This window comes from Mercenaria mercenaria, unplaced genomic scaffold (genome assembly GCF_021730395.1).
Source record: "Mercenaria mercenaria strain notata unplaced genomic scaffold, MADL_Memer_1 contig_592, whole genome shotgun sequence".
Taxonomy (NCBI): domain Eukaryota; kingdom Metazoa; phylum Mollusca; class Bivalvia; order Venerida; family Veneridae; genus Mercenaria; species Mercenaria mercenaria.
In genome coordinates, this window is record NW_026463474.1 from 42,125 (window position 1) to 68,312 (window position 26,188).

The 26,188-nt window shown below is 34.2% G+C and overlaps 1 protein-coding gene across 1 annotated transcript in view; it reads right to left on the reverse strand.

Moving 5' to 3' along the window:
* Positions 1-24,638, reverse strand: part of LOC128554651 (hemicentin-1-like) — a 46,134-nt gene extending 21,496 nt beyond the window's left edge. The window contains exon 1 of the mRNA XM_053535946.1: positions 24,305-24,638. Coding sequence (XP_053391921.1) covers positions 24,305-24,530 — 226 coding nt within the window. The 5' untranslated portion in view covers positions 24,531-24,638. The remainder of the gene's footprint in view (positions 1-24,304) is intronic.
* Positions 24,639-26,188: the final 1,550 nt, after the last annotated feature.

Here is a 26,188-nt window from a genome sequence, read left to right on the forward strand (position 1 = left end):
TATAATGATTTCTGTTATACACTACACGAGAGTAACAGTTTTCGTATTCTTATGTAGTGACATAGAATCTAAAGCAAAACCCTTTATGTGGCCAGGGTAATGGCTTGCCTAGGATAAAACTTAGCAAACACATTAGTTCTATACACTAGAAATACAGTCGAATTGCCAGATTTTCTTGTATCTGCCTGTTGTCCCCCCAGTTTGTTTAAATGTCTTAAAGTTTGTAATGTATTTTGGGAACAGTTTGTAATTAAACCTTCAACATTTAAAGATCTTTGGTTCTTTTATGTCTTTTCAAGCCATTTTGATATGTTTTTGCAGTGCTTGTTGACTTTTGTGACAAGGTTTTTTATTTTTTTCTTCAAATCGCTCCTCGCCCGCTCAAAAAGTAGTTGAAATCCAGAAACAAATATTTTTATTTTTATTTCGCTCGCTCGCTCCTAAATTTTTTGGAAAAAATCCGATGACCAATAAATTAATGTGTGGCCTTAAGTATAAAAAAATAAACAATTGCATGTTTTGAAGGTTTTAAATATTCTTTTTATTACAAACATGGCATTACCCATTATTTTGCATATTACTTAATCATATGGTAATCAGGATTACAATATCAAGAACAAAAACATTACATAATTATGAGTTATTTTGAGTACAAATACATTTCGGGTACGGATGAGTTGGAACGTATTGGCAATCTTTCTCAAGATGAATTCAGTGGGAAATTAAACAAAAACATTCCAAATGATAGTTTCCGAAATCATTACTATGATGACCCAAAACAAACAGTCACTCTAGTGACACTCGATCAAATATTCAAGGATATCGAACAAAAAACATGAATAGACGCTGAGTTTAGGAGGGATTAAAGAGAAGGAGAAGAGAACAAACGCACACATATATGATTTAGTTCGTATATAAGCTTTATCACTTCACAGATAACTCACTAAAAATATATTTGAATCATATCTGCTCATCTAGTTAAAATAAGAAACTGTTTATAAAGTCTGGAGTTCCACGAGCTTCAATTTAGGGCCCTCACTATTTATTTTATATATAAATGAAATGGCACTTATTTCCGACACTATTCATATTGACATGGATGCAAACTATTTCACTGTGCATAAATCCGAGATTGACATTTCAGTTATAGAACAAGAGCTCTAAAATAATCTTAGCCTCATTAATACATGGTGCAAATATAATATGTCATTGCATCCAAAAAAAAAAGAAAACAACGTATGCTTCTTAGTACAAAATATAAAATAAAACAAGCAAAGCATCTTGAACTGTTAATCAATGAAACGAAAATTGACAATGTAACAAGTCAAAATATTCTTGGAATCTGTATAGATAAAAATTTAACGTGGCATGCACAAGATTGCAGTGTTGTGAATAGACCTAATTCAAAAGTTGCACTTTTAAAATGAATTTCGTACTTTCGACTGATGAAATGAAGATGTTATATTATAATGCATATATTAAATCAACTATGGACACTTGCAGTAGTGTATGGGGACTTGCCTGTAAGTCAGATATTGATGAAATATATAATATACAAAACAGGGCAATTCGTGTAATAACGAACAAATGTATAACAAGTAGCGTGTTAAAAATCTAAATCTACTCACTTTAGAAAACAGATGCAATTTTCACATGGCTGTACTTGTTTTTAAATGTGAGCATAACCTTGTACCAAAATATATGTCTGAATTATTATCTTTTGCTCACAACGATAGATATAATCTTCGTTCCACGTCACATAAAGATCTTTCTTTGCTGAAACTCCAAATAAACTACTTGAAACAAAAATTCTTAAACAAAGCCACACATTTATGGATTTCAATTCCATCAAACTGAAAGATAATCTATTATTCCGATCAATTCGCAACAGAAAATGTCAATATACTTCAGGAAATGAGAAGAGCACTAAAATTGGCACAGCTTTTTATTAAAGCATAAAAAACAACATTTTTTTCATGGGACCCGTTTGATATCTGTCAAGATGGTCGATACGGCGGCCAAAATGGCCGCCAAAACTCAATATTTACTTTTCAAGATTCTAATGAAAGGTCATTATATTTACATTCATCCCCAAACTGCACCAAATATAAATGTATATGATAAAACAAATCCTAAATATGCATCAAATGCAAAAATAACAATTCAAATGATATTAATTTCTGTCTGTTTCCACGGTAAGGGCTAAAATCTAGCCTTTAAAACTCAGTTTAATATTACCAATGTGTTTTTTTTCCATATTTTAAAGGATGTTTTGTTTTACTATATGTAATTTATATTATTTTACTTGCATTCCCTCCACAGCAGCATATTGAAACATTGTTGTTATTCCCCCACCAGTGTTTAGCCAGAGGGGGCTTATGGGTTGCCCCCATATGCATGTCAATACGTCAGCCATGCAAAGTTGAATACTGCAATAACTTTAAAACTACAGCATACTTTTTCATGATTCGTGGTACATGGACATATGGCAATGTGGAGAATGCCAATGTCATTTAAATTTGTTCCTTTGGCAACAAATAGTTCACAAATATGACAAAAAGTGTCATCCTGCATTTCTTCAAAACTAGGAGAGAATGTTTCTTGGGAAATTGTACATAGATAGGAGCATAATAAATTGATCACATTATCATTGATTATGTAATGCTAACTGTGTAACAAAGAAGAGTAAGCCTGAAAATAATAAAGTTGCTTTCACGGACAACACTTAGTAACTATTCTGTAAAATATATTACTCGACACAGTGAGCTGAATTCTGAAATAAGGTACATGTCAGATACTCGTGTCAGTACACACAAGCACAAGATTGTCGACAACTTTAGTTAACTTGCATAAGGCAGTGCAGAGCATTTCAGCAGTTTTGACAAATTACATATTCCTCGACAGCCTTTATCTAGGTTGCACATACACCTGAGGAGCTATTGGTATGAGACTCAGGTATTTGGGGCAAAAACTACCAGAAAGGTTCCAATTTATCAAAGATGTAGCAGACGATGCAGGAATGTACACTATAGCCCTTATCTTTGTGTTAACAAATGGTTGATCAGCTACTTGACATATTGTGTTGTAAAGAAGAGTATCGAAAGCCTCCATCTATACCACAGAAATATTTTATGAACAGTTTGTTTGTAAGAAGGTGTAGAAAATGCATTTGAAAGTTTCACCGGTAAGCGCGAGCTGTACTTGTTAGTTTTGTTTGACAAGACAGTGTTATTCTTACATCGGACTGCTAAACTGGTAGTGACATAGCCTTGCAAATTGTAAATAGATAATATTTGTTGTCTTAAAACTAGTAAATTGGTATTAAAATTGTGTTTCGAATATATGTGCTCACTAGATAAACCCTCAAGTAATCACATTTAATATGTCCTTATCTAATATATTTTAATTTCAGTAAAATGTCCAGACACAAATATAAGAGCAAAGTTCTTGTAGAAATGATAGATTCTGCTCCTAATTTAAACCCCCATCACACTCAGCCTTGTTCCTACTACGTCCTAAAAAAACTGACAGGACGCAGTAAGAACTTGTACAATGTAGAAGGAATACAGTAGACACCGATAAGAACATGATAATTATGGTCTCTACGAGTGTGGAGGACGCGGTTGAACTTAGGACATGCTCAAAACAAAAGTAGTGAGGACATGGCCGAATTAGGAAGCAGGAAGAACTTAATAAGGACGTAGTAATGATGTAACTAAAACCTTGTAGGACATAGTACAAAGGTGGTGCGGACGGGAAACACTGCATGGCGTGCCCATTGCACTGTCACTGGGTTGTCATTGCGTTCTTGCTACGTCAATGGAGTTCTCACTACGACCTTGCCACGCTTGTGTGCTATGACCATGGTACGTCCGTGCCACGTTGTAGAATACCGCATTAACTTATCAATACGTTCTGTCGGTGTTTAACATGTCTATGTCACGTTTGCAGCAAGTTCTCACCGTGTTTGTTTCAGATTCTGGGTTATTCAGTATGAATACTGGATCCAATTCCCCATTACTTCATTTTCAACCAGCAATGGGTATGATCGCACATCATCAAGAATTACCACATAATCACGGACTCAGCAGCACTGGCAGCTTCTAATGGACTGCTGGACCTTCGTATACCATTCACGCGGCATTTGCTTTTTCCACCACGGCCTCTCTATAAGACTGCTCTGATTTCGTCTGGGGGGGGGGGGTCGTATATTGTATTCAATTGTTGTTTAGTGTAGATGCGGACATAATATAACCTGCATGGTATGCGAGAGATGCAATCTGACTGGTCGTACTAAGAATGTAGTAAGAACGCATTGGACGTGAAGATTCACGTGGTAAGAAAATTAGTGTGAACGTGTTAGACGTCGTGAAAACCTGGCAAGGATGTTGTAAGGGCGCAGTATGAACTTTAGAACTGCGCATTTTTCGAGTTTGACCCCTGTCCCCACCGCGTCAAAATTCCAAGACGCAGTGATCTTCAAGGTCTTCGTCTGAGAGTGATCAGGGCATTAGTGACATTAGTGACTGTACATTATATGCTTATGGCATTAAACTAAAAGACTATTGTTATGGCACAATGTACTACAAGTTTGCAAACACAGAACATAACAGGAACATGCAAATGTTAATTTGATTACGCTGATCAAACGGCAATGACTTTTTCCCAAAAGAAATCATGATAGTCTGACAGGCCAGGGATGTTCGCACGATCTATCGTACTAACATAGTTAATAAATTATATAGATTTACTAAGCGTCATTAGTTTTCTAAGTGTATATAAATTGAAATGAATACAGCAAAACTAAAAAATTCTGAGTCGCGAAAACTAATTTATTCATTAATAAACACTACAGACAAACTTCGTTCGCTAAAACTCTGATAATTCGAACACAATCCTTCACTTTAACTTATCGTCAGGTCCCAACCAAATTCCTTTTTAATACATTCTTCGTTCACTCAAACTACCAATAACTCGAATACATTTTGTCGGTCCTGACCGGAGTGGGTCATGCTCATTTTTAGTGTTTTGCCCTAAAGCAGTCATGTACCAAATTTTGTGCTTTTTTCCATTTTCTGAAGTATTTTACACCATTTAACTGGACTATATAAACATTTAAACAAATAAAACAAGGATTACTTATTACAAGAACAACGTTACTAATACTAATTTATTGATTTCTAATCTTCACCAATAATCATGCATTATTGTGACATAGGGTCGCTTTTTAATTTCATTGATGAATGAATGTACAGGTATGCAAATGACTTACACTGATTTTTTCTCCTGGTAAAATCATTTGAAATCGAGTTTGTTTTAAAGTGTGTAAGTCATATAAATTGTGCTACTGTTACTCTTATTGTTGTAGATACAGTGTTTTAAATTTATAGAGAAAGCCATATTGGAAATAAGTTGTATGTATACTATGTACTTTAAATATGTCACCATCTTTAAATAAAGTTATTATTATTATTATTATCAGTATTTCACTTTTGCATGAACATTTAGATTTCTTCCTGTGCTCTGAGACAACACGATAGAGGTATTATAATAATTAAAGCATAAAACAGAATGAAAGAGTTGAGCATTATTAAAAGGATGATTTTGATTAAATGCGTGCTCTAAAGCGAAAAATGGACATAATATCATTGTATATAAAGGCATATATGCAAATACATACCATCAAAGAAAGAAACGAATATATTGGGCCGATATGAAACCGAATAAGAATAACAAAAATGAAAAAATGTGAAAAAAGGTCTTAACGATTCGAACTCACAAAATGATCTACTTGTATCCAATCTGCATTTTATCCGACTGAGCTATGTTGCTGTTTGCTTAGTGCATAGTTTAAATGAAACATATATTAATATTTACTTGTCATTTATGTGCAAGCATTACAAATAGTTATTTTATGAGTTATCACGAAATAGACTCGTCTTCGCGTTTCGGTGGGTATCACGTTATCATTGGGAATTAGTACACAAAGTTTATGATTAAGTCAACGATTCTTTGTTGGCCTAGCAGTTACGGTATTTGTATTAAACCATTTCGTCGGGAGTTTGATCCCCATTTTTTTTTCAGTTCGCATTTCATATTTTGTGTAAGTTTCCTTTTCTCTGGTTTCTAATTTATTGTTTTGTTTCTTATTTTCGTATAAAACTGGTAGTATCTATAATAAATCAAAAGATCGTAACATTAAGACCGGGCAATGCTTATATTAATTAAAAAAGTGAAGTGTAAGATTGTTTTAAAGCTTATAAAACTAACCCTTACAGGTTTGAAAATATCACAGGAAAGCTTAAAAACATTAGATCCTATTAAAAGCGGAGTGCATTTAGACATAATTACGTGTCAATTGTAACATATGATTTTAGTGAACATGTTAGAAATAGATTTATTTACTCCATTTTCGAGAAGACTTTTGTATTTATAGAAAAGTAAATGAACCTTTTTACACTTCCCGTAATAGTTAAAATTGCCTAATTTTGTGTCGCTCAAAAATCTTGACTAAACTTATTCTGCATTGTAATTAGAATCTTTTGGCATCATTTTCAAACTGTTTTCATGCAAGTCCATCAAAATTCATTATCACTGGCACACAATGTTCATTGTCTGTGTATTCAAATATATATTGTCGCCAAAGCGTTAATCAGATACGTTACCTTCATCTGATCCATTACTATGAAGTGAAACAAATTTGAAAACCTAATATTTATTAATAATGTGCGCCCATTAGATACAACATTTATAATACTTTTTTTAAAATTTTGATAAACAGTATGTTGCATAACAAAATCAACATACATTGTTGAATGATTTATGCATGATTTCACAATCAGCAATCGACTTTTTTATTTTCCCTTACAGAACAGAAGAATTGCTTTCCACTAACATGAAATATTTTATCTCTACTTAAATTGAATTGAAAAAGAAGAACAATTTAGGTGGTGAAACCAGATACTAACTAGTACGTGATGAACAGATACGTTATTCAGAATGTCACATAATTCTGCGTTTTAGAAATACATAAGTGATGGAATTAATATCATATAATCACTGAAGGGATGTAATGAATGTTTAAAGAAACAATTGTACAACTCAAACAAATTGTCACTATCCGAGTCTGACCTTTGTGACTTCTCTGTAAAACATAGTTGCCGATCGGCCTATACCAACTGACAGATCTTAGATACATCATGTATGGCTGTAAATACACAAATTGACACCATTTATATTGTTCTAATAAAAATCAGATACGTTAACTTTGGATTTTATATCGAAGTCTGTAACAAAAAAAAAATTGTATAAAATCGTTGAGGCAATTAATTCTTATATCAAGCAGTCATGGATGGTTTCATTTTTAATTATTAACATTTTTTATGCAGTAAGTGTCTCTGCTTTAAATAGTGTCAGATACGTTACGAAATACCTCATGTATCAATGCGTGCATTCGCAGCGAATCAATATCACATCTTGAACTGTGATATTGATAATACTATATAACGATGTTTAAGCTGCTACTTGTGATTAAGATCTAGAATTTACGTTACTATATTGAATGCCAGGCTGTCAAACTTATTTGACCTGCTGTAGGCTTCAATTTTATTTTCATCCATTAACCTGAGAGCTTAGTTAACATAAGATTAGCTTGTAGAAATGAAAATGTAAGACATGCATACACGGTTTTGTCAAAGAGATCTGAATATGTCAAATAAAATATTGTATTTCATTTATAGATGATACTCAAAACAATGTCCTATATTAAAAGAGCTTGATAGTAACGTATCCGGTTTTGGAATTCTCAGTGTCATTAAATAAATACTCTATAAAATGTATTTTTAACTAGCATAGTGCGCCCATGTAGATGTTTACCCCATACAGGCTTTCTATTTTCAATACTACACAAAAAAAAATTGATTTTTCACCAAAGTGAAGGATTATAAAAGTGATGTGTGTTGTAAGATTTTGACCAGTTATACATTATATGTATCAAATTCGTGAACACTCCGCATTTCTGGCATCTATTCAGTGAATATCTGATGTTAATTCCATCACTTTGTATCCCTAAAGCACAGAACACATTCCGAATTTAAAATATCGTTTAAGTATCAGTTCCTCACGTATCTCGTTTCAACATCTAAATTCTACTTCCTTTTATATTTCTTCATGTAGGTGAAATGTTTATCAGCAATTCTTATTTCTTATTTTCTGTAAGGGAAAATAACAAAGTTGATTGTTGCTTGTGAAATCATGCATCAATCAGTCAACAACGTGTGTCTATTTTGTTATTGATTTCTAATAACATACTGTTTATCAAAATTTCATATTATAAATATTGTTTGTAATGAGCGCACATAATTAATAAAGATAAGGTTTTTCACATTTTTTTTCCCACTTCATAGTAATTTAACAGATGAAGGTAACGTATCTGATTAATGCTTTGGCGACAATATGCACAGACAATAAAAAATGTGTGCCAGTGATGATGAATTTGGTTGATTTGCATGAAAACAGATTGAAAATGATATCAAAAGATTCTAAATACATTGCAGAATAAATTTAGTCAAGACTGTTGAGCGACACAAAATTAGGCAATGTTAACTGTTAGAGGAATAAGTGTAAAAAAGGTTCATTTACTTTCAATACAAAAAGTCTTCTCTGGTACAAAATGTTAATTAAAGGTCCAAAGTGGACGCAGTGGTCGAGAGGGCTACGACGCTTTTCTGTGGAGGTGAAGGCCCTATTTCGAATCCTGGCTACTCCCATTGCGGTGTGCCCTTGGGCAAGGCACTTTATCACGATTGCCTCAGTCGACCCAGCTGTAAATGGGTACCAGCAAAGTGCTGGGGGTAAGGTATAATTGGTTTTAACTGTTCTTAAAATAGGGTCGCTCAAAAGCTCTGCAGAGCTTATGTTAATTGTTTCACAAAGCGACGGTAAATAAAATTTACCTTTACCTTTACCAAAATGATGTAAAAACCAGGAACTAGCTTACTGAAAAAAATGACACTTTGTTTAAAAAAAAATGATTATTTTTTCTTTTAGCCAATATGGGACACCTGTTTAGCTCTTTAATGTTTCCTTTATTGAATTGCAACACTAAAACATGTAAAAAGACTTATTATCATATAGAAGTTTGGAATAAATTGCTATGTACACCATTTACTAAATTTATTGGACACAATGTGACTATGACGTAATGTAACCATTCAGACATGAATCCCTGGAACGTTGTAAAAAACACGCATATAAACATTAAAAAGTCGCATGTGAAGCAAAATACATGATTGAGATGCATTTTCAGTCGACTTCTACCAATAACAAACATGTAAAGATGCATAAAATGTGTTTTATGGAATCTGGGACTCAATGTGACCACACTTTTTCAAGAGAAAAATCACCGCTTCGAAAATCTCTGCAGGGTAAATGGAAAAACGGCAACACTCACAAAGCAAAAAAATACATCGTTGGAACCAGAAAGTTGTTGGCTAGAACATGATCGGTAAAATATGTTCAAATATGATGACAAATTGCAGAAAAATACAAAAAAAACTTCTCGTACATGGGGGCAGCCATTAAAGTGGACATAATGTGATCATAAACAAAAATCACGTGATCACCCTCCCTGTATTTTAGTTGCTCACGTTTAACTATATAATTCGAAATAACGTGATCCTACTGCAAAGGAATAAATGGCATAGTCATGACAAATTTTAATGCACTGACCTTTAGATTTTGACCAGAAATGATCTTTCTTTAGGTTCTATGATTACCGAAGTTCCGTTTCTCCAGATAACCCTATGAGGACAGGCTAGGATTACGGAAGTATTTATTAAACATGAAATATATACGTAAATATATACATTTATGTTGTTGTAAACTTACTTATTTTTCAGGTCTGTCGTTAATTTCGTTCTTATCTGACCTGATTAAACTAATTGGAGAAGATATCGTTGTCATTCTCGAATGATTAAAGTTCAAAACATGGTAAATAAAACGCCAATTTTTATTTTCATCATTGCCCTTTTTTCGTTAAAGACATTTTAATTCGCTTTAAGCATGTTTTAACGTAAATTTCGTGCTCATAAACACTTCCGTACTCTTCGCCTATCCTCATCTAGTTTATCTAGAGATATGGAACTTCCGTACTCCTAGAATCAGAAACTAAGATTACGGTACCATAATCCTAGCCACTGCCTTATGTAAAACTGTAAAACAACTGCTAAATAGCTTGTATGTAGATCGGGGAGGGGGTTGGGTGGAGGGGGGACATTTTTAACCCAGAAATTAAGGATTATTAAGATGATCAATGTGATCTTCTCGATTGCGAGTCAAGATAGATAAACTGACAAAGACACAGAGAGAGAGAGAGAGAGAGAGAGAGTAAATCTCGGTGCTACATCTACATTTACTAGGACACACCCAAGGAACACACGTACATAGTTAGCGTTTCCGTTGGCATAGCGTCCGCCTTCGGAGCGGGAGGCCGAAGTTTGAATCCCATCAGGCCACTTGGCCTGCAAGGATATGATTCAGGAGGTAGCCTAATGCACACAGAGAAAAAGGTATCTCTTAGTCTATTTAAACCGGATTCGCCTGTCCGTCGGGAACTCCGGTCGGGTGGCTCCTGGAGGGGAACAGGTACCCCACTGCTCTGACTGTCTCGGGCTGGCAAGACCCGCGATCGCGCCGTGCGACCGCCGCCCGTTTGGGTCGATGATGCCACGGCTTGGGTCGGCACATATACTTGTAAGCCTTATACAAAGATTAAAAACTGGCACGCACATGTTTAGAAAATTAGGCCTATATGCCTTAGGATAAAGGAAGGACTATTTTTCAGCCAGAACTCACAAATTCTTCCCAAAATGAATGTTTCCTAAGCTCTAGGACGAAATATTTGTGACATAATATAGGTGTCTTTGTACAAAAATATAGTTGACTTACTTAAAACTAAATATTGCAAATTTTTGCATTTGCGAGAAGTTATTTCAGCTATTTTTATGTGTAAACAGTATTCTAATATTAAACACACCATATAATTAAACATCCGAATTATACCAAAATACCAGGATTCGTATTTTAAATGCATTTTCAACACAGATGTCACCATCCTCTACTATGACATGAAGCTGAAAACACATTTTATTTCATACATCGGATACAAAATTTGGCAAAATACTGTGTCGATTACATTTTTACATCTTCGATCTGTTCCGTAAAATCATCCAAAATGAAGACGACTCTAAGAATAATGGGATGATAAATAAGGTCACTACACTTCCGACTTACCTTGTTTATCCAAGAATAACAGGAAAAGTTATGTGCTTGTACGCACCAGTGAGTGAAGACGCGGCTTTGTACCAAAAATATAGGATTGATTATACACCGTGGAGATACGAACTTACATAAAACAACTTAACCTAATTCGGACGCCGGCGTCGATGCGGGCGCGGACGCCAACGTAAAGGCTTGTCCAATATCTCTACATATTCACTGAATAAGTAATATCATTAGTTTGTTGTGCATTTTGGATACTAGAGGTTAGCCTAAGTAGACTGAAACATTACCTAGGTTACTTTTGTTTACTTAATTTTGCTTTATGATGCTTGGATAACATATTACTGTTGGAAGGTATTGCTGTCCTCTGCCTTTTTTCTTCCATCCGTCCATCACATTTTGTTACTGGTCCTTAACTCTGCCATCCATGAAGTCATTATGAAATAACTTGACACAAATTTTTCAAATAATTAAAGACATGTTTTGCGCAAGACTCAGAGACTCAGACCCCTATCTCCAAGGACTAGGTCACACTTAATGGTAATAGGTTAACTTAGTCTGTTTCGTTTCCCATCAATTACTCTGTCATTCATCAGGAAATTTTGAATAAATTTGGACAAATGTTCCCCATAATAAAACAACGCAAGACCCAGACGCCTAGCTGCAAGGTCAAGGTCACACATAGAGGTCTAAGGTTGACACGGTATGTTTTATGTCCGGTCAATACCTCTGCTATTCATCAAGGGATTTTAAAATTAATGGGCACAAATTTAATGTTCCCCATTATGAGACGACATGTCAAGCACAAGAACCAAACCCGTAGCTCAAAGGTCAATTTCACACGTACCGGCTAAATTTTAGCATGGCCTCTTTCTTGTCCCGTCCATTACTTTGTAATTTATCAAGGGAATTTAAAATTAATAGGCACAAGAGTCTCTTATAATGAACCGATGTGTCAAGAACCAGTTCCCTAGCTCCCAGGTACATGTAAAGAGCCACGCTTTGAGGTCAAGTTTAATATGGTCTGTTTCTTGTCTGGTGCAGAACTCTGTCATTTATCAAGGAATTTTAAAATAACTTGGCGCAAATGTTCCCATAATGAGTTGATATATTAAGTTCAAGACCCAGACCTCTAGCTCCAAGGTCAATGTCACAGTTGGAGGCCACAGGTTTGGATCAGTTTCATGTTCAGTCCATAACTCTGCCATTCATCAAGGGATTTAAAAATCGCTTGTAAAATTAAGACGATGTGTCATGTGCAAGACCCAAGTCCCTGTCTCAAAGGTCAAGGTCACACTTAGAGGTCAAATACAATAGGATTAGTTTTTTTGGTCTTGTCAGCAACTTTGCTTTATTCAAGTAACTTGACACGGACAGTCACCATAAAAAATAAAATTGTTGCATGTAAGATTCAGACCTCTTACTCAAGGTTAAGGTCACCTTCTGGTATTTTTTGTCTGGTCTGTTACTTTTTGTACCCCCACACCCAACACCAAAGTTGTAAGGAGTGGGGGTATACTGGGTTCAGGTTGTCTATAGTCACAATCTAGTGCGCACCGACTCTCCTTATCCCCTTGACAGAATTTAATGAAACGCAAGATAAATGATCAGTAACAACAGTAGATATGCACGATGCATGTTATGTTCTTTCAGGAAAAACATAGCAGAGTTACAGGAATTTGTTTTTTGATGATATGTTATATACAGTTTTATATATTCAATCTTGTGCGCACCAACTCTCCCCATTCCCTTGTTTGTTTGTTTTTTTTTTTGGGTTGAACGCTGTTTTTTAACAGTATTTCTCCCTACTGAGCTAACGGGCGGACCCCTCATCCCCTTGACACAATTAATTGAAACTTCACATAAGTGATCAGTAGCAACAGCTGTTGTGCATGATGCATGTTAGATTCTTTCAGAGGAAACAATTGTATTGACAAATAAAAGCACTATTAACCTTCTGTTGTTTAATTAGAAATATGTTTTGTAGTATCATGTGAATGTCATGTATTTTGTTTATTTATTAATTACATCCCTTTAATAGGATAAAATATTTCATGATATTTGTATTTTTTTTTCAGTTCCAGTTTAAGAAAAAAGATCACTTGAACTCTTTAATATAGAAAAAATAGCACGTGAAAGCATTCACCAGACATTTTTCAAACTTCTTAATATTTCATGAATTATATAACATAAAGATATGATTCATATACATTGTGAGTACGTTGCCCTATTTATTAGAAGAAGATGCAATATGTTTTCTGAAAAATGTCCCTTGTTGGGGGGATGTTGGTAACTCTGTTACAAATTTTAGTTTTACACGAGTGTTGAAAACACATGTTATGCTATTGTGTAAATCTGTAGATTCTTGTTTATTTTGTATTTCTTTAATTCACATGCTTTCTTTGCAAAAGCTTTTTTTACTACATTATTATACATTATTGTACCTAAATGTAATTTTTAAACACACCCATGATTGAATGTATACAAATCATAATGATTGCATTTGTACAACAAGTCGAAATAAAGATGGAAAAATCAATATTCCTTTGTATTTGTTTTTCTTTTTAAAGAAGATTTTGTTCCAGTCGGCTCTAGCAGACTTTTACGCGAGAAAAATGCCACTTTTCAACCAACAACAGAGATGGACCATAAAATGTTTTTTTTACGAAAAGGCTTGTATATGACCAGCATGCAAAAAGAATACTACATGAGTAGCATGTGTAAAGGATAACATATGAAAAACATAATAAAGTAGATTCGCATATGAAAGTATATGAAAAGCATGTAAGTAGCATATAAAAGGCGATAACGTATGAATTAGATATCGGTATCATGCCCGTATCATATGCTAGGCCTTTCAATTTGCATACGAAATTCATATGCTAATCATTTCATATGAAACTGATATAATTTTCATATGAGAATCATAAACTGATATCATATGCTTATCATATCCGGCTCTTTTTTATAGTTAGCATTTGAAAGCGCCATATCAGAATCATATGATTGTCATATCAGTTTCATATGTGGCGACATTGCCTGTATATAGAAAATGTCAAAACCGCATAATAATGTACCAATCGGATTGCTTGGTAAGGTATTCTCGGTATTTTCAGCCATAATGAGAGATTTAGTAAGAGTGGCGCTGATTGGAGGAAAGGCTGAATATACTTCAATCTGAGTCATGTGTGACACTGAGTGGAATGACAATGCGTTCGTCATCTATAACCTCTATAAGTACAGCACCATCGGGTTGTATGCGTACCACTTGAACAGGTGTGCGTAACCAAATATTCATCTGCTCTTCCGGACATATTTCTGTTTTGTTAAGTTTTCTTGTTAAGTTATTTCTGTTTTGTTAAAGTTCCTTTCCTTAAGTTTTGCTTTTACAAAAGGTTATTTGTTTTATACAGTCATTAACTCTTACCCTGCATTACAGCAACAATTTCTAACCAGTGCAAATCATTACTAACCTGCAACAACATGTCCGATACTGTTAATTATTTTTTCTTTTTTGCTCTAAATTTTAAATTAATCTTTCCGGTGAAAACAGTATTGTACCTATTCCGAATGATAGACATATTTGATAATAAGCTGAAGTAGGGTAAGGGTTCATGTTGCTTCCAACAATTCCAGAAATGAAGTAAAGAACGTATTTCAATATTGTTTGCATACTGTTACCATCTTTTAAGCACCAAAGGCTCAAAGTGAGCTTTTATGATTGTTTGGTGTCCGTCGTGTGTCCCTCCACAATTTCTAAACATAGTCTTCTTCAGAACTACTGTCCTCATTTATACAAAACTTCACAGAGGCCCCTTTCAACAGTGCGAAACAATTTAAAATACAGGTTTCTGCCCATATATAACTTGTGCTTCAGTTACATCACGCCGACCATATTTTTCGGCGACGCCGTCTAAATTCGTTTTCGTTACCTATGCCACGTGACTTCAGTTTGCAAATCAAACTACTTGATAACGCATTATAGATAATTTATCAAAATGGAAGATTTATGCAACACTCTTCCTGATTGGACGAGAGTGTCAATTTCTTTCACTCTGTTGATTGTGCTACGCTGAATGAAATGTAGACAAAAGCGTTTATCCTAAACGACGCTGTTCACAGTTTTTAAGCTAACTTTGGCTCAGTATATTTAGCAAGACTATTGATATATGTCAAAATGATAAGTAAGTTTAATAAATGTGATAAAAACCTGTTCAATACCAACATATATCAAATTAAAGAAAGAGCTGAATATGGTGTGCGTATCACATGAATAAGGGTGTGATAAGAGTCTTTTATGTAGAGAAGTGCTTTTTAAAAGATTTTACTTGTTACAATTGTCGTCTGTATATGAAAAGGTTTCTTGCTTTTGTGACTTATTCAGGTTGCATATTAAAATGACTACTTGTTTGCTTTGATATATTTGTTATAAATTATTTAACTGATTTATTACATATGAATATTTTTCTTTAGTATGGTATGCAAATATTGAACTCGGTTGAAATCTGTTTTATTATATATATGCTATATAATGACTGAATCTCGTTACACTGAAATGAAGGTACGCTGCATACAGTTTATCTATGTGATATGACTATGGTCAAACTTTGCTTATGAATATTGAAATAATCACAAATGTATGTTTTGCTTGACCTTCACTTTTTTATAGGTGTGACGTCATTGTCCAAAGATTCATGAATAGCGAATATGCTATTTGTTATAGCGGGATCAGTTGGCCTATTTTAGAAATAAATAAAAAATAATAAAAAAAAAATCCTTTAATTGATTTTTTCTCATGTATTCTAATCAAACTTGATTTGTAGCATCTTTATTAGGCCCGCAGCCAACTTTGTTCAGCTGGGACATTTGACCCTTTTAGGGGCTGCTAGAGCAAAAACTAGAATTGCCTTTATACAGCGTCTCATGAACAGCTTGGTGGATCTTTGTCATACTTGGTCTGGAGCATCATTATAAGGTCCTCTTCCAAATTTATTTATAAAGGAACTTGGGCCCTATTAGGGACCACTATAGCTAAAAGTAGATATGCCTTTCTTCGCATTAACCACTAACATGTAATGGATTTTTATCAAACTCGATGTGTAACAATATCGTAAGGTCTCCTGCTACTTTGTTACAAATGGGGATAGGGACCAATTCAGCTAAAAATATAAACACGTTTAATGACCTCTTCTCATGAACCGCTTCATGAATCTTCATCAAACTACTGCTGTAATTATTCGTCTAAGGATAAACGAAACAAAACGCTACGAAACCTTTGCGAAAAAATTAAAAGAGAACCATTTAAATTGTTAAAGTGCTGTGTTTAGTTTTGCAATTTGAAAAAAATGTTAGATGAAAGATGAATGTTAGATGAAAAATTCATAAACTTCTTTCCTTATTACAATTCGCCGACCATCATTTTTAAAGATATTTCTTGTTTCTTGTTATGATTTGTATTCTTCTCACAATCTTTAATCCATTCTAGGCGATGACCACGACGAAATTTTAGGGATTGAACTTTCGTGTTTGTGTGTTTGTTTTGGGTTAAACGCCGTTTTTCAACAGAATTTCAGTATAAACGGACAGTTAACCTCACCAGTGTTCCCGAATCCTATGCCAGTAAACCCTGTTCTCCGCAGGTAACTACCATCTGCAACACATGAATTAGAGGAGAAGGACGAATGATATAACGTCTTTTATCAAACCGTCGCAGAGAAGATATGGCTCTCTCAAGGATCGAACTAACGACAATGCGATCTGGGGGAGGTGGCCCATGGTTTGGAAGGAAATGGTAATATACAGTCAAGATCGATTATTTGCTTGCAAAACGATCGGCCAATTTACCGGTAACGGTACAAATTCACTGAATTTCACGTTTGTAAGTGGAACGATGTTTTTGAAGGTCTATGACCACAAGAAAAATAGTTTTAGACCATTTGTGAACACAAAAATGATAGGTCGGAAGGATGCTTTTCCAGAAACGAATTACAACATTATCTTTGAACAGACATAATGCAGTCTGTCAGAATAATATGTACCTTTTATATAATGATAACGTTATTATACAAAAGCACAGGTATTAACAAAACGCGTGACCTTTATTTAATAATACCGGTTTAGTCTATAACAATGAAATAAGGAATCAGGTGGACGCATTATATGACAAATATCTTATATCGCAAAACCAATGCAAGTAGCGGCGTGGTCTAGTGGTTAACACGTATGATTTGTAAGCTTATGGTGCTGGTTCGAATACAGGACGGGCTACTTTTTTAATTTTTCCAGCATGTTTTACCTGTAGAAGGAATTCAGGCGAAACTATTTATATCATGATTTTCTCGTGCACTTATACTGGGTACTTATGACATTTTTCAGAGGATCTCATATTAGAATAGACATTAAATCTATTAACATTGCAATAATAAATAAGGAAAAAATAAATAAAAAGAATGAAAGAAAAAATTCAAAAGACTATGTAAACAAAAACCTGCAACAATAGAATAAGTAAAAATCATTTTAAAAAGAAGGGCTCGTACCTACACCATAAAAACATAAAAAAGTATATAGGTTCGACACACTATCCACTACAAATCTATTATGGAATTACGGATCATACTTCGAGTTAAGAATGTTGCAATATACAAATTAACACCACTTATCGGATAATACACATGCTTTACCTAATTGTTGATTTTTACCAAGTACCGTTAAAATAAAATTATTGCTATCCATTAATAGTGCTTGATTCCCGTTTCATGTTATTATTGCTATAGTTAATTTGAATTGCTGTAAATAAGAGAATTTGGGTCATATATGGACATTACCATTTGGGTTAATTACAATAATAGCTGGATCCAAGCTTCATACTTTATGTCGTACACAACAGTTAAAGGGAACCAACTATTTGTTAAAGTAAGTACCCTTTGTAAATACTATATTCATATTTCGTTCAATTATAGATAACACCAGTCATAGCTAACTTCTGCTAAGGAATAATTTGGTTACCGTAGATGGATGCCAGGGAGATCATTCTCTATCAAGCCATTGAAGAAGACACATCGAGGATTCAATTGATAAGATATCCCTTTACCTTGGTAAGGAAGTTATTGCAACTTGATGCTTTTGTACCTTTAACTGGGTAAGATGTAACTTCTACAGTGATCGTATGGTTATGTCAGACACAACGACTGGGAGACAAAAAATTATTTCATTTCATGTTTGTTGTTTTGAATATCAAAATCTTGGCATGTTGGAATTAACGGTGATGCATGAAACACAAGGAAATTCCGAACTGAAGTAGACAATGATTTGAACTTATGTAGATACTTTACAAAGCGATGCACCCATGCTGACCTATTGACAGATTGTATCACACAACGACAGTGCATTATTTTCCTATCCTTCCGTTCCATAAACTTTTCAATGAGTTTTTTTTTCATTATGAAGAATGACTACTACATGGAAGCTTGTCAATGGAAGCAAAATCTGTGAATGATAAACATTTATTAAAGTATTTTCGTTTGATTTGAATGGCGCTCTTCATAAAGATATTGAAATAAAGATCACATTGATGCATATCAATTAACATCCCATTTGTTCAGTCGCGCATTATACATTAACAATAAAATTTGGAAAATGTAATTTCTTTTTATCATATCTTCTTAAATAGCGCATACCATTTTGTGTCCTCAAATTATATTTATATTGTTCATCAGTGTAAACTTCATTTTTCTAAACGAAACAATGTGGATTCATATATGCGGCAAGACAGATTATGAAATGAAACCGTAGTCATTAAATTTGAACATATATGTGTTCCTAAACTTAACCCTGCTTAATTTCTAAACTGGACTGGTCGTCCATATTTCAATTTTATCAATACTATTTATCTTTTTGAAGAGTTTTCACTGAAAATTTACTAACTGGCTAGCGAACAGTTCAGACGGGTGTGCAAGCTGATCTTGGTCTGCACTGTTCCATATTTCAATTTTATCAATACTATTTATCTTTTTGAAGAAGTTTTCACTGAAAATTTACTGACTGGCTAGCGAACAGTGCAGACGGGTGTGCAAGCTGATCTTGGTCTGCACTGTTCGTAAATGAAGAATCACTTACTGCCAGCATTCTACAGATCAACTGATGAATTTAAAGATGTTTTTCACAATTATTTCTAGCGGACAGAATTTTTTGTAACTTCGCATATTTATAGATTGATGTATGACAAGTAAATGGTAGGTACCCGTGCTTCTTTTTTCAAAGTTTTTTAAGAACACCAAATCGGTATTTTTGTCTGAAGAAACAATACATACATGTCATAATAAAACTACTGCAAACATCTATTTAATGTTTCACTCTGATGTTACTGTTTATGCATCACAATTAATGAGACCACTATAACTATGCATAAAATGTCAACATATAGATATATTAACTCAGAAAAATTACTCTTGACAGATGTCGAAAGTATCTGAAACTGAGAAAAACACGAAGTATTTCTTAATGATATGAAAAATCTAGCGGACAGAATTTTACCAAATTTTATATTATGTAAGCTAGAACTAAGACAGAAAAAATCTAAACCAAAAATATAACATCAACCCGTGCTTTTTTTCAAGAAAAATTAAAAAATATTCACTCCACCCACAAAAGTATTTTTTCATTACCCCACCCACCTAAAATTATGAACATTTTTTTTTTCTTACAAAACAAATTGCACAATGTTATTTTCAATTTCTTAACCAGTTTTCTTACTCACATGCGGAATAATGCTCCTTTAAGGTTGCATGCCTCTAGGTCAAATACTTTTTGAGATACGTGCTACACAAGCTTTCACATGCCATTTACGTATATATTTGACCACGTCAAGGGACATTAATCTGTTTTTACTGAGCGAAACCTCAAATAAAAGGACTGGTGCACAACTTCGCATGCTGAATTTAATTCTTATGTGGTTTCATGACTCTTGGCTCATGTACTTTTGAGGTACATGCGACACAAATGTTTAGACCCTTTATGTACAATTTGACTGTCAAGGGCCATAACTGTGGTCTTACTACGTGAAATGCGGGCACAAAAAGTATAACAACATTTTTAGGAAGTCACATTTGAACTTGAAGGAGATAGATCTACGTTAAGATTTCCTGGAATTTTATTTGACTTGGAGTCAGCTGCATCATTACTGGACGAAATAGTTTACTTTCAAATTGGCTGTCCACAATGTATTCGATTCGAACACTTCCTACGACCACACCTTCAATAAAACACCATCACTTTTAAAGGTTAAATATGGATGCACGACCTATATTTTCAGTGCATACGATATTTTTGCGCGAGTGCGCTGCATATCCGACAATTATGCACTTTCGGCGGCAAATCCTGAACTTTACAGTGGTTATCGCTTGCTGCGCGATTGAGCTGCGCACAACATATTGTGATGAACTCCTTTAAACTTTAAGATATGATAGAAACTAGCATGTTAAACAGCTGATGTATATAGAATACCAGTAAAAGAAGCGGAATTTGAAAAGGTTTCGGGTTCTCGGTAATTTCCCACGGTAATTTCCCACTAGCATGTCAAACAAATGATGTATATAGAATACCAGTAAAAGAAGCGGGAATCTGAATAGGTTTCGGGTTCTCGGTAATTTCCCTCGGTAATTTCTCAGAAAAATCTTGATCCTAGCTTGACCTTATACAGTGATCACAGTCAAAATTGTTTCTAGGAAACCATTGTGATTTTCGTCAAATCCTACCTTATTTTCCAATATTTCAATCGAGGTTCCCATCAAAACAAATCGTCGGGGTGAGGTGGAAACAGCAGTCCCAGTTAGTAATCATCAGCGATCCAACTGAGAAGATAAGCGTTTCCTACTTAGGTCCCTTTGGAAGGCATGAGGAATTCCGGAAATTTATCCCTCTGGAATCCTACTGATATTTTAGTGGGATCTCCGCTGGACTATATGTATTATTGATGGCTACACCATTTATATTTGTAATGCATGAATTAGATAAAACTATTCACATTATTTCGAGATGCCAATTGCAAACATGTAAATATTATTTTACTATCAATTTATAGACTGAATTACTTCAGGAACTTCGAAAAAGGGAAACACATAGAATGATATTTACCCATGACAATAGTGCTCTTCATAAGCATTCAATATGCAAAGAAATTCAAGAAATCATCCGTTTCTTGTATTATATTTTTAGAAATCAGATGATCCTTGTGTGAGTGTACCTCGTCAGACAATCTTCATAAAATTGACAGACATGTTACTTAAAGGATAACATTAATCATTGCCTTAAGATCAACTTTATGATAGAGTTTATTTAGTTTTGAATGACTGTTTCGTTGTCAGATATATTTTCTTGAATAAAAATCTTTATGAAAATGACACTGACACTCTCTGTTCCAATTGTTTGACCAAACTTACTTTTTTTTTAATTCAGTATCATGCTATTTAATATCACAACTGCAGTTACACCTGTCATAGTATAAAAATATTTTCAATAAAGCTGAAATAAAGAAGTTTAATATTCCGATATAAAGCTACGTTTGGTGACGACAAAGGTGAAAACTGTTATATATTTTTACGGTCTCCATTTACGTATAGTAGACCTTAATGAATAAAACAAACAATGGATTTTAAGACACGATAATCCCTAGATAATATCACGTTAAGCTTTTGAGTAAAATATAAGGCGATTCACATCAAGTCATAATGAGGTTATCTTAATCTTATTTAATGCATTATGTAAAATTAGTCATCAAAACATGTCCTATGAGTAAGGAACTCAATACTGAATTTCTTTAGTTAAACATAAATTTTACATCGTTTGTGTAGATATTTTAGGAAGGTACTGTGCATTAGAAGGTATTACGACCGCACTCACTAGCTCTAGGATTTGAACAAGCGACCTCCTGAGTATAAGTCCGATCATCTACCCTTGCAGCAATAGCGATTTCAGTAATACGAGGAGTGTTCAAATGTATTGTGTATTGTGGTCTGAAACCTTTAGAACTGATGGAAACTTGCATGTTGTCATTTCAAACCCTAAAAAAAAAATCCGTGGTATGAAATGCATATTTTAAGTCTATTGATCCACTTCCGGAAAGCGCCACGTGACGATAGGCTGAATTTGGTACACTACGGAGGTACTGATGGAAAGCAGACCCGAGAGATGGGCGTGACCTATATCTACGACCAGAATGGAAGTTTTTCAGCTTTGGAAACAGAAAGAAGTAGCATGGCGCCTGATCTGCGAAATCAGGTCTTCAAAGACTATGCTCCTGTACTAGATTTGTACGCTTTAGCATTGTTGTGCAACAGTCGAACATACTTGTGTCGTGAAATTGGTCCTTTTCATGCATACATACGTTTCGGTAACTCTTCAACTGAATTGTTTACAACTATAGTTGCAAAACATCGACAGTTTTTACCAGTTTATATAAAGAAAATGTAAGTTTTTTAATGTTTGAATATTATTAGAAATTAGTAATCTAACCTCGATGTAAATGACAAGATCCAGATGTAAGTATATACAGGTAAAATAGTATTTGAAAGTACTGTCATAAGGCGGTCTATGTAAAAGTCAGAGATATGTCCGTATGCAAGTGACGTCATACGGCCATATAAATACACACTGCGCGTCCAGTTTGGGCAGATTGTCGACAGAATTTGGAGGGTGCATATCGAAGATAAATTGGAGAAAAATAATAAATAAGCCATAATTATTACTGGAACTTTGGTAATAAATAATTTAGGTTGTTTGATACCAGCTTGTGTACAATAAGGACCGCATAGTAAATTGATTATCTGCTTGATTTTTAGTTAATTTATGTTTCAAACAATCATTTACAAATCGTTAGTCAAACCAATCAGAAGTAAGGCAGCTTAAGAAAAATTCATTATACAAGTTTTATACCAATCAAAAGCCGATAGTTTTAGAAATATTATTTATATACATTTTATAAGTAACGCTCGGTACACGTGACACTTGAAACCTGTGACTGGGCAACGCTTCTTGTAGTACTTCTTTAATTCTTTTCAAGAAAACGTCACGGTAGTACTTACCAGTCTTTTTTCTACCCTGTTTTACTAGAATCTGTACTACTCTACCTTCGCTGCCTTCGCTGGAGAAGAATTTGGCATACAAAACTTTCTTTGCACTCAAAGTGCGTTTTGCAATAATTGACCTTTGCCATGTTTGGTGGCCCATATTTTGTTTCCAAACTTTCTAACTTTAACAACATCTGCGAAAAACATTTTGTCGTATTTTTGGAAATTTTCATCAATCTTTCTGCAGTTTCAACACGTGGCCTTTTATGGGGTACCCACAAAGCAAAAATCTTTCAAGATTTTCTAAATAAAATAAAATGATCTGTTGCTAGTGAAATGCCAACAAAGCGTGCAATATCGCGTACAGTATATCGAGCATCATTTCAACAGACTCTACACCAGAATCAAATTGTTTATTTTTTCCACCTTACTAGACCCTTAAACACGGGTAATTCCGGCAAAAAGCTCTTTCAAAGAACAACCGAGTTTACTGATAACCTTTTTATTTGACCAAATTATTTCAGTATTTGTAATTCATTTTCCAACCATTTCTGCTACATTGGTCAACGACTGTCCAAACTGATATAGTGACAATTCGTTAAAAACAGTTATTAAACGGACACTTGTATATACCATTGTGTAGATATTGAATAGAGGTGATCCTCAGTATAATCATCGACGTGAAATTCCTCGTGGAAAGGTTGTGTCGCCAGAATACATAGTACTTTTCAAACACTCCTAGTAATTTGCTTAATATGTGTTTTCAATGTAATCAGAAAGTTTATGCAAGCGGTTTTAGGAAATCAACCAATGTACGAAATTTTCTGCAGTTAGAAAGGGAAAACATAGACATTCCTTGAAGTCAATAATAGTTATGTATACCTGTCATAAAGATAAAGTCATAAAGATTTTGCGCTAAATACCAAATACAGACGAAACCTTGAAAAGCGAATTTACCCTACCTTGGACAATTAGTTTTGAACTTTCTGAGAATAGGTTTTGGACTGGCAGAGAGTTGGTAACGAATCTACATCTCCATGTTGACAAATGATCACTTCTTGGAACGTATCCTTTCGTAATCTTAAATACAGTACTGTTGCAAGAGAATGTAAAGTTTATTCGGGGATAGTAAGCAATACAACCGGATTTCAGTTTGAATACAGGAGAGAAATTTCCGTTAGGTAACATTTTCTCTAGTATGCACTGTGTTAGATCGCTTCCAGAATATTTGCAAGTCCATGTGACAGCTTTGTTTTCAATTGCAGTCGCATTCTCAGGCGGCTCAATGACTGCCTTTTCACCTGAAAAATATGTAGAGGTCATGTAATGTTATTTGAAAATTAAATTTCAAAATTAAATAAAACTTACCTTGGAAGTTGAATTACAGATAAATAACACATTTTAGCTAGGAGGGAAGGTGGTTTCTAATTTCTCACTCATAGAATTCACGTTGAACTTCAACGTCAAAGGTAAAATCTCGTTTAATTTTGAAATTCTACTTCGTTCAAAATTATTTTCGTCCTTAAATGAGACTTCAAAGCGAAATGAAAAAAACATAAATTCAGACATTTGAAACACTGTAAAACATTTTTTATAAATGCATCTTGCCGTTTAATTTGTATTTCGTAGAATTTGGCAAAAGCCTTACTTTGACCATCCAGCACAGTTTGTATATCAATAACAGTAACTGACAGCTTGTTTGCTTTTGATGTAACCGTAGTCCGAACTCTATGGGGACTAATCAGTTGGATATCATTCTATCCCTACTCTACACAATCATGATAACTCTAAACCATCTACTAGTAGTGTCAGTAGAAACAAGTACATAAGGTTTTACGTTACTAAAAAGTAATCTTCCTTCATTACAGGTTGATTTGGCTCATTCCAAATATGCCTCTTAAGTTGTATATGCACACGATCTCCTATCTGGAGGATACGACATAAACTCTACAAAAGAACAAAGACGGCTTTGCTTCAAAAGACCATCGAAATATAACACAAACTTAAAACTTAACTTGTGCATATTATCAGTTGTTAAAAAATTGGATATACTGAGACCCTGCTGCATTCGTTAACATTGTAAATTTTATAGAAAGATCTTTTAAGGACAAGTGCTTACCTGGTGACAGTGTTTTCAAATTACTTAACACAACATTTACATGCCACACTTCGTTGTTGTGGCCTTTCATTGTACACACCTTGATAATAATATAATTCATAATGAACTTAATGTAGATCGATTCGCATATAAACAATTGTACCCAAGACCATTATCAAAGTGTTATGTCAAAACTTCCACGACTTTTTTCTTAGAAATTGAGACTTGAACGGCTTTCTGTCAATCATTTTAATATATACTTGATATTGTGATTTTGTAGATCGTCGTCAAGCTGACATGAAGATTCTGGAAGCTTCCTTCGAAAATCCTTGCTTTTTATAGAATTTTACGATACACTGCATGTTATCAGCACTACTTTCGAAAGAAGTGGATGAACTTGATCGGAGTGGAAGTTTCAATATTTCCTTGGCCCTGGGTAAAATCAATTGAATGTCTGCCTCAATACTCATTTACAGAGAGAACAAGGGCGTAGTGGCGTGGTAATAATTGCGCTGGCGTTGTCGATTCGGATCTTCTGAATGCAGTGAAGTATAACATTTAAAGGAAACAAATATATAAACATATTCAATTTTGCCCCAGTCTAATGTAAATGAGTTTTTTGTTAAGCCTTGATGGAAGCAGGTCAATAGTAGGTGTAGGCCATATATAGCAAATATCACATAACACTTTGGTATTACGTGCCCATTGATATTATTACGTGACCATTGAACTCTCGTGACGGCTGATC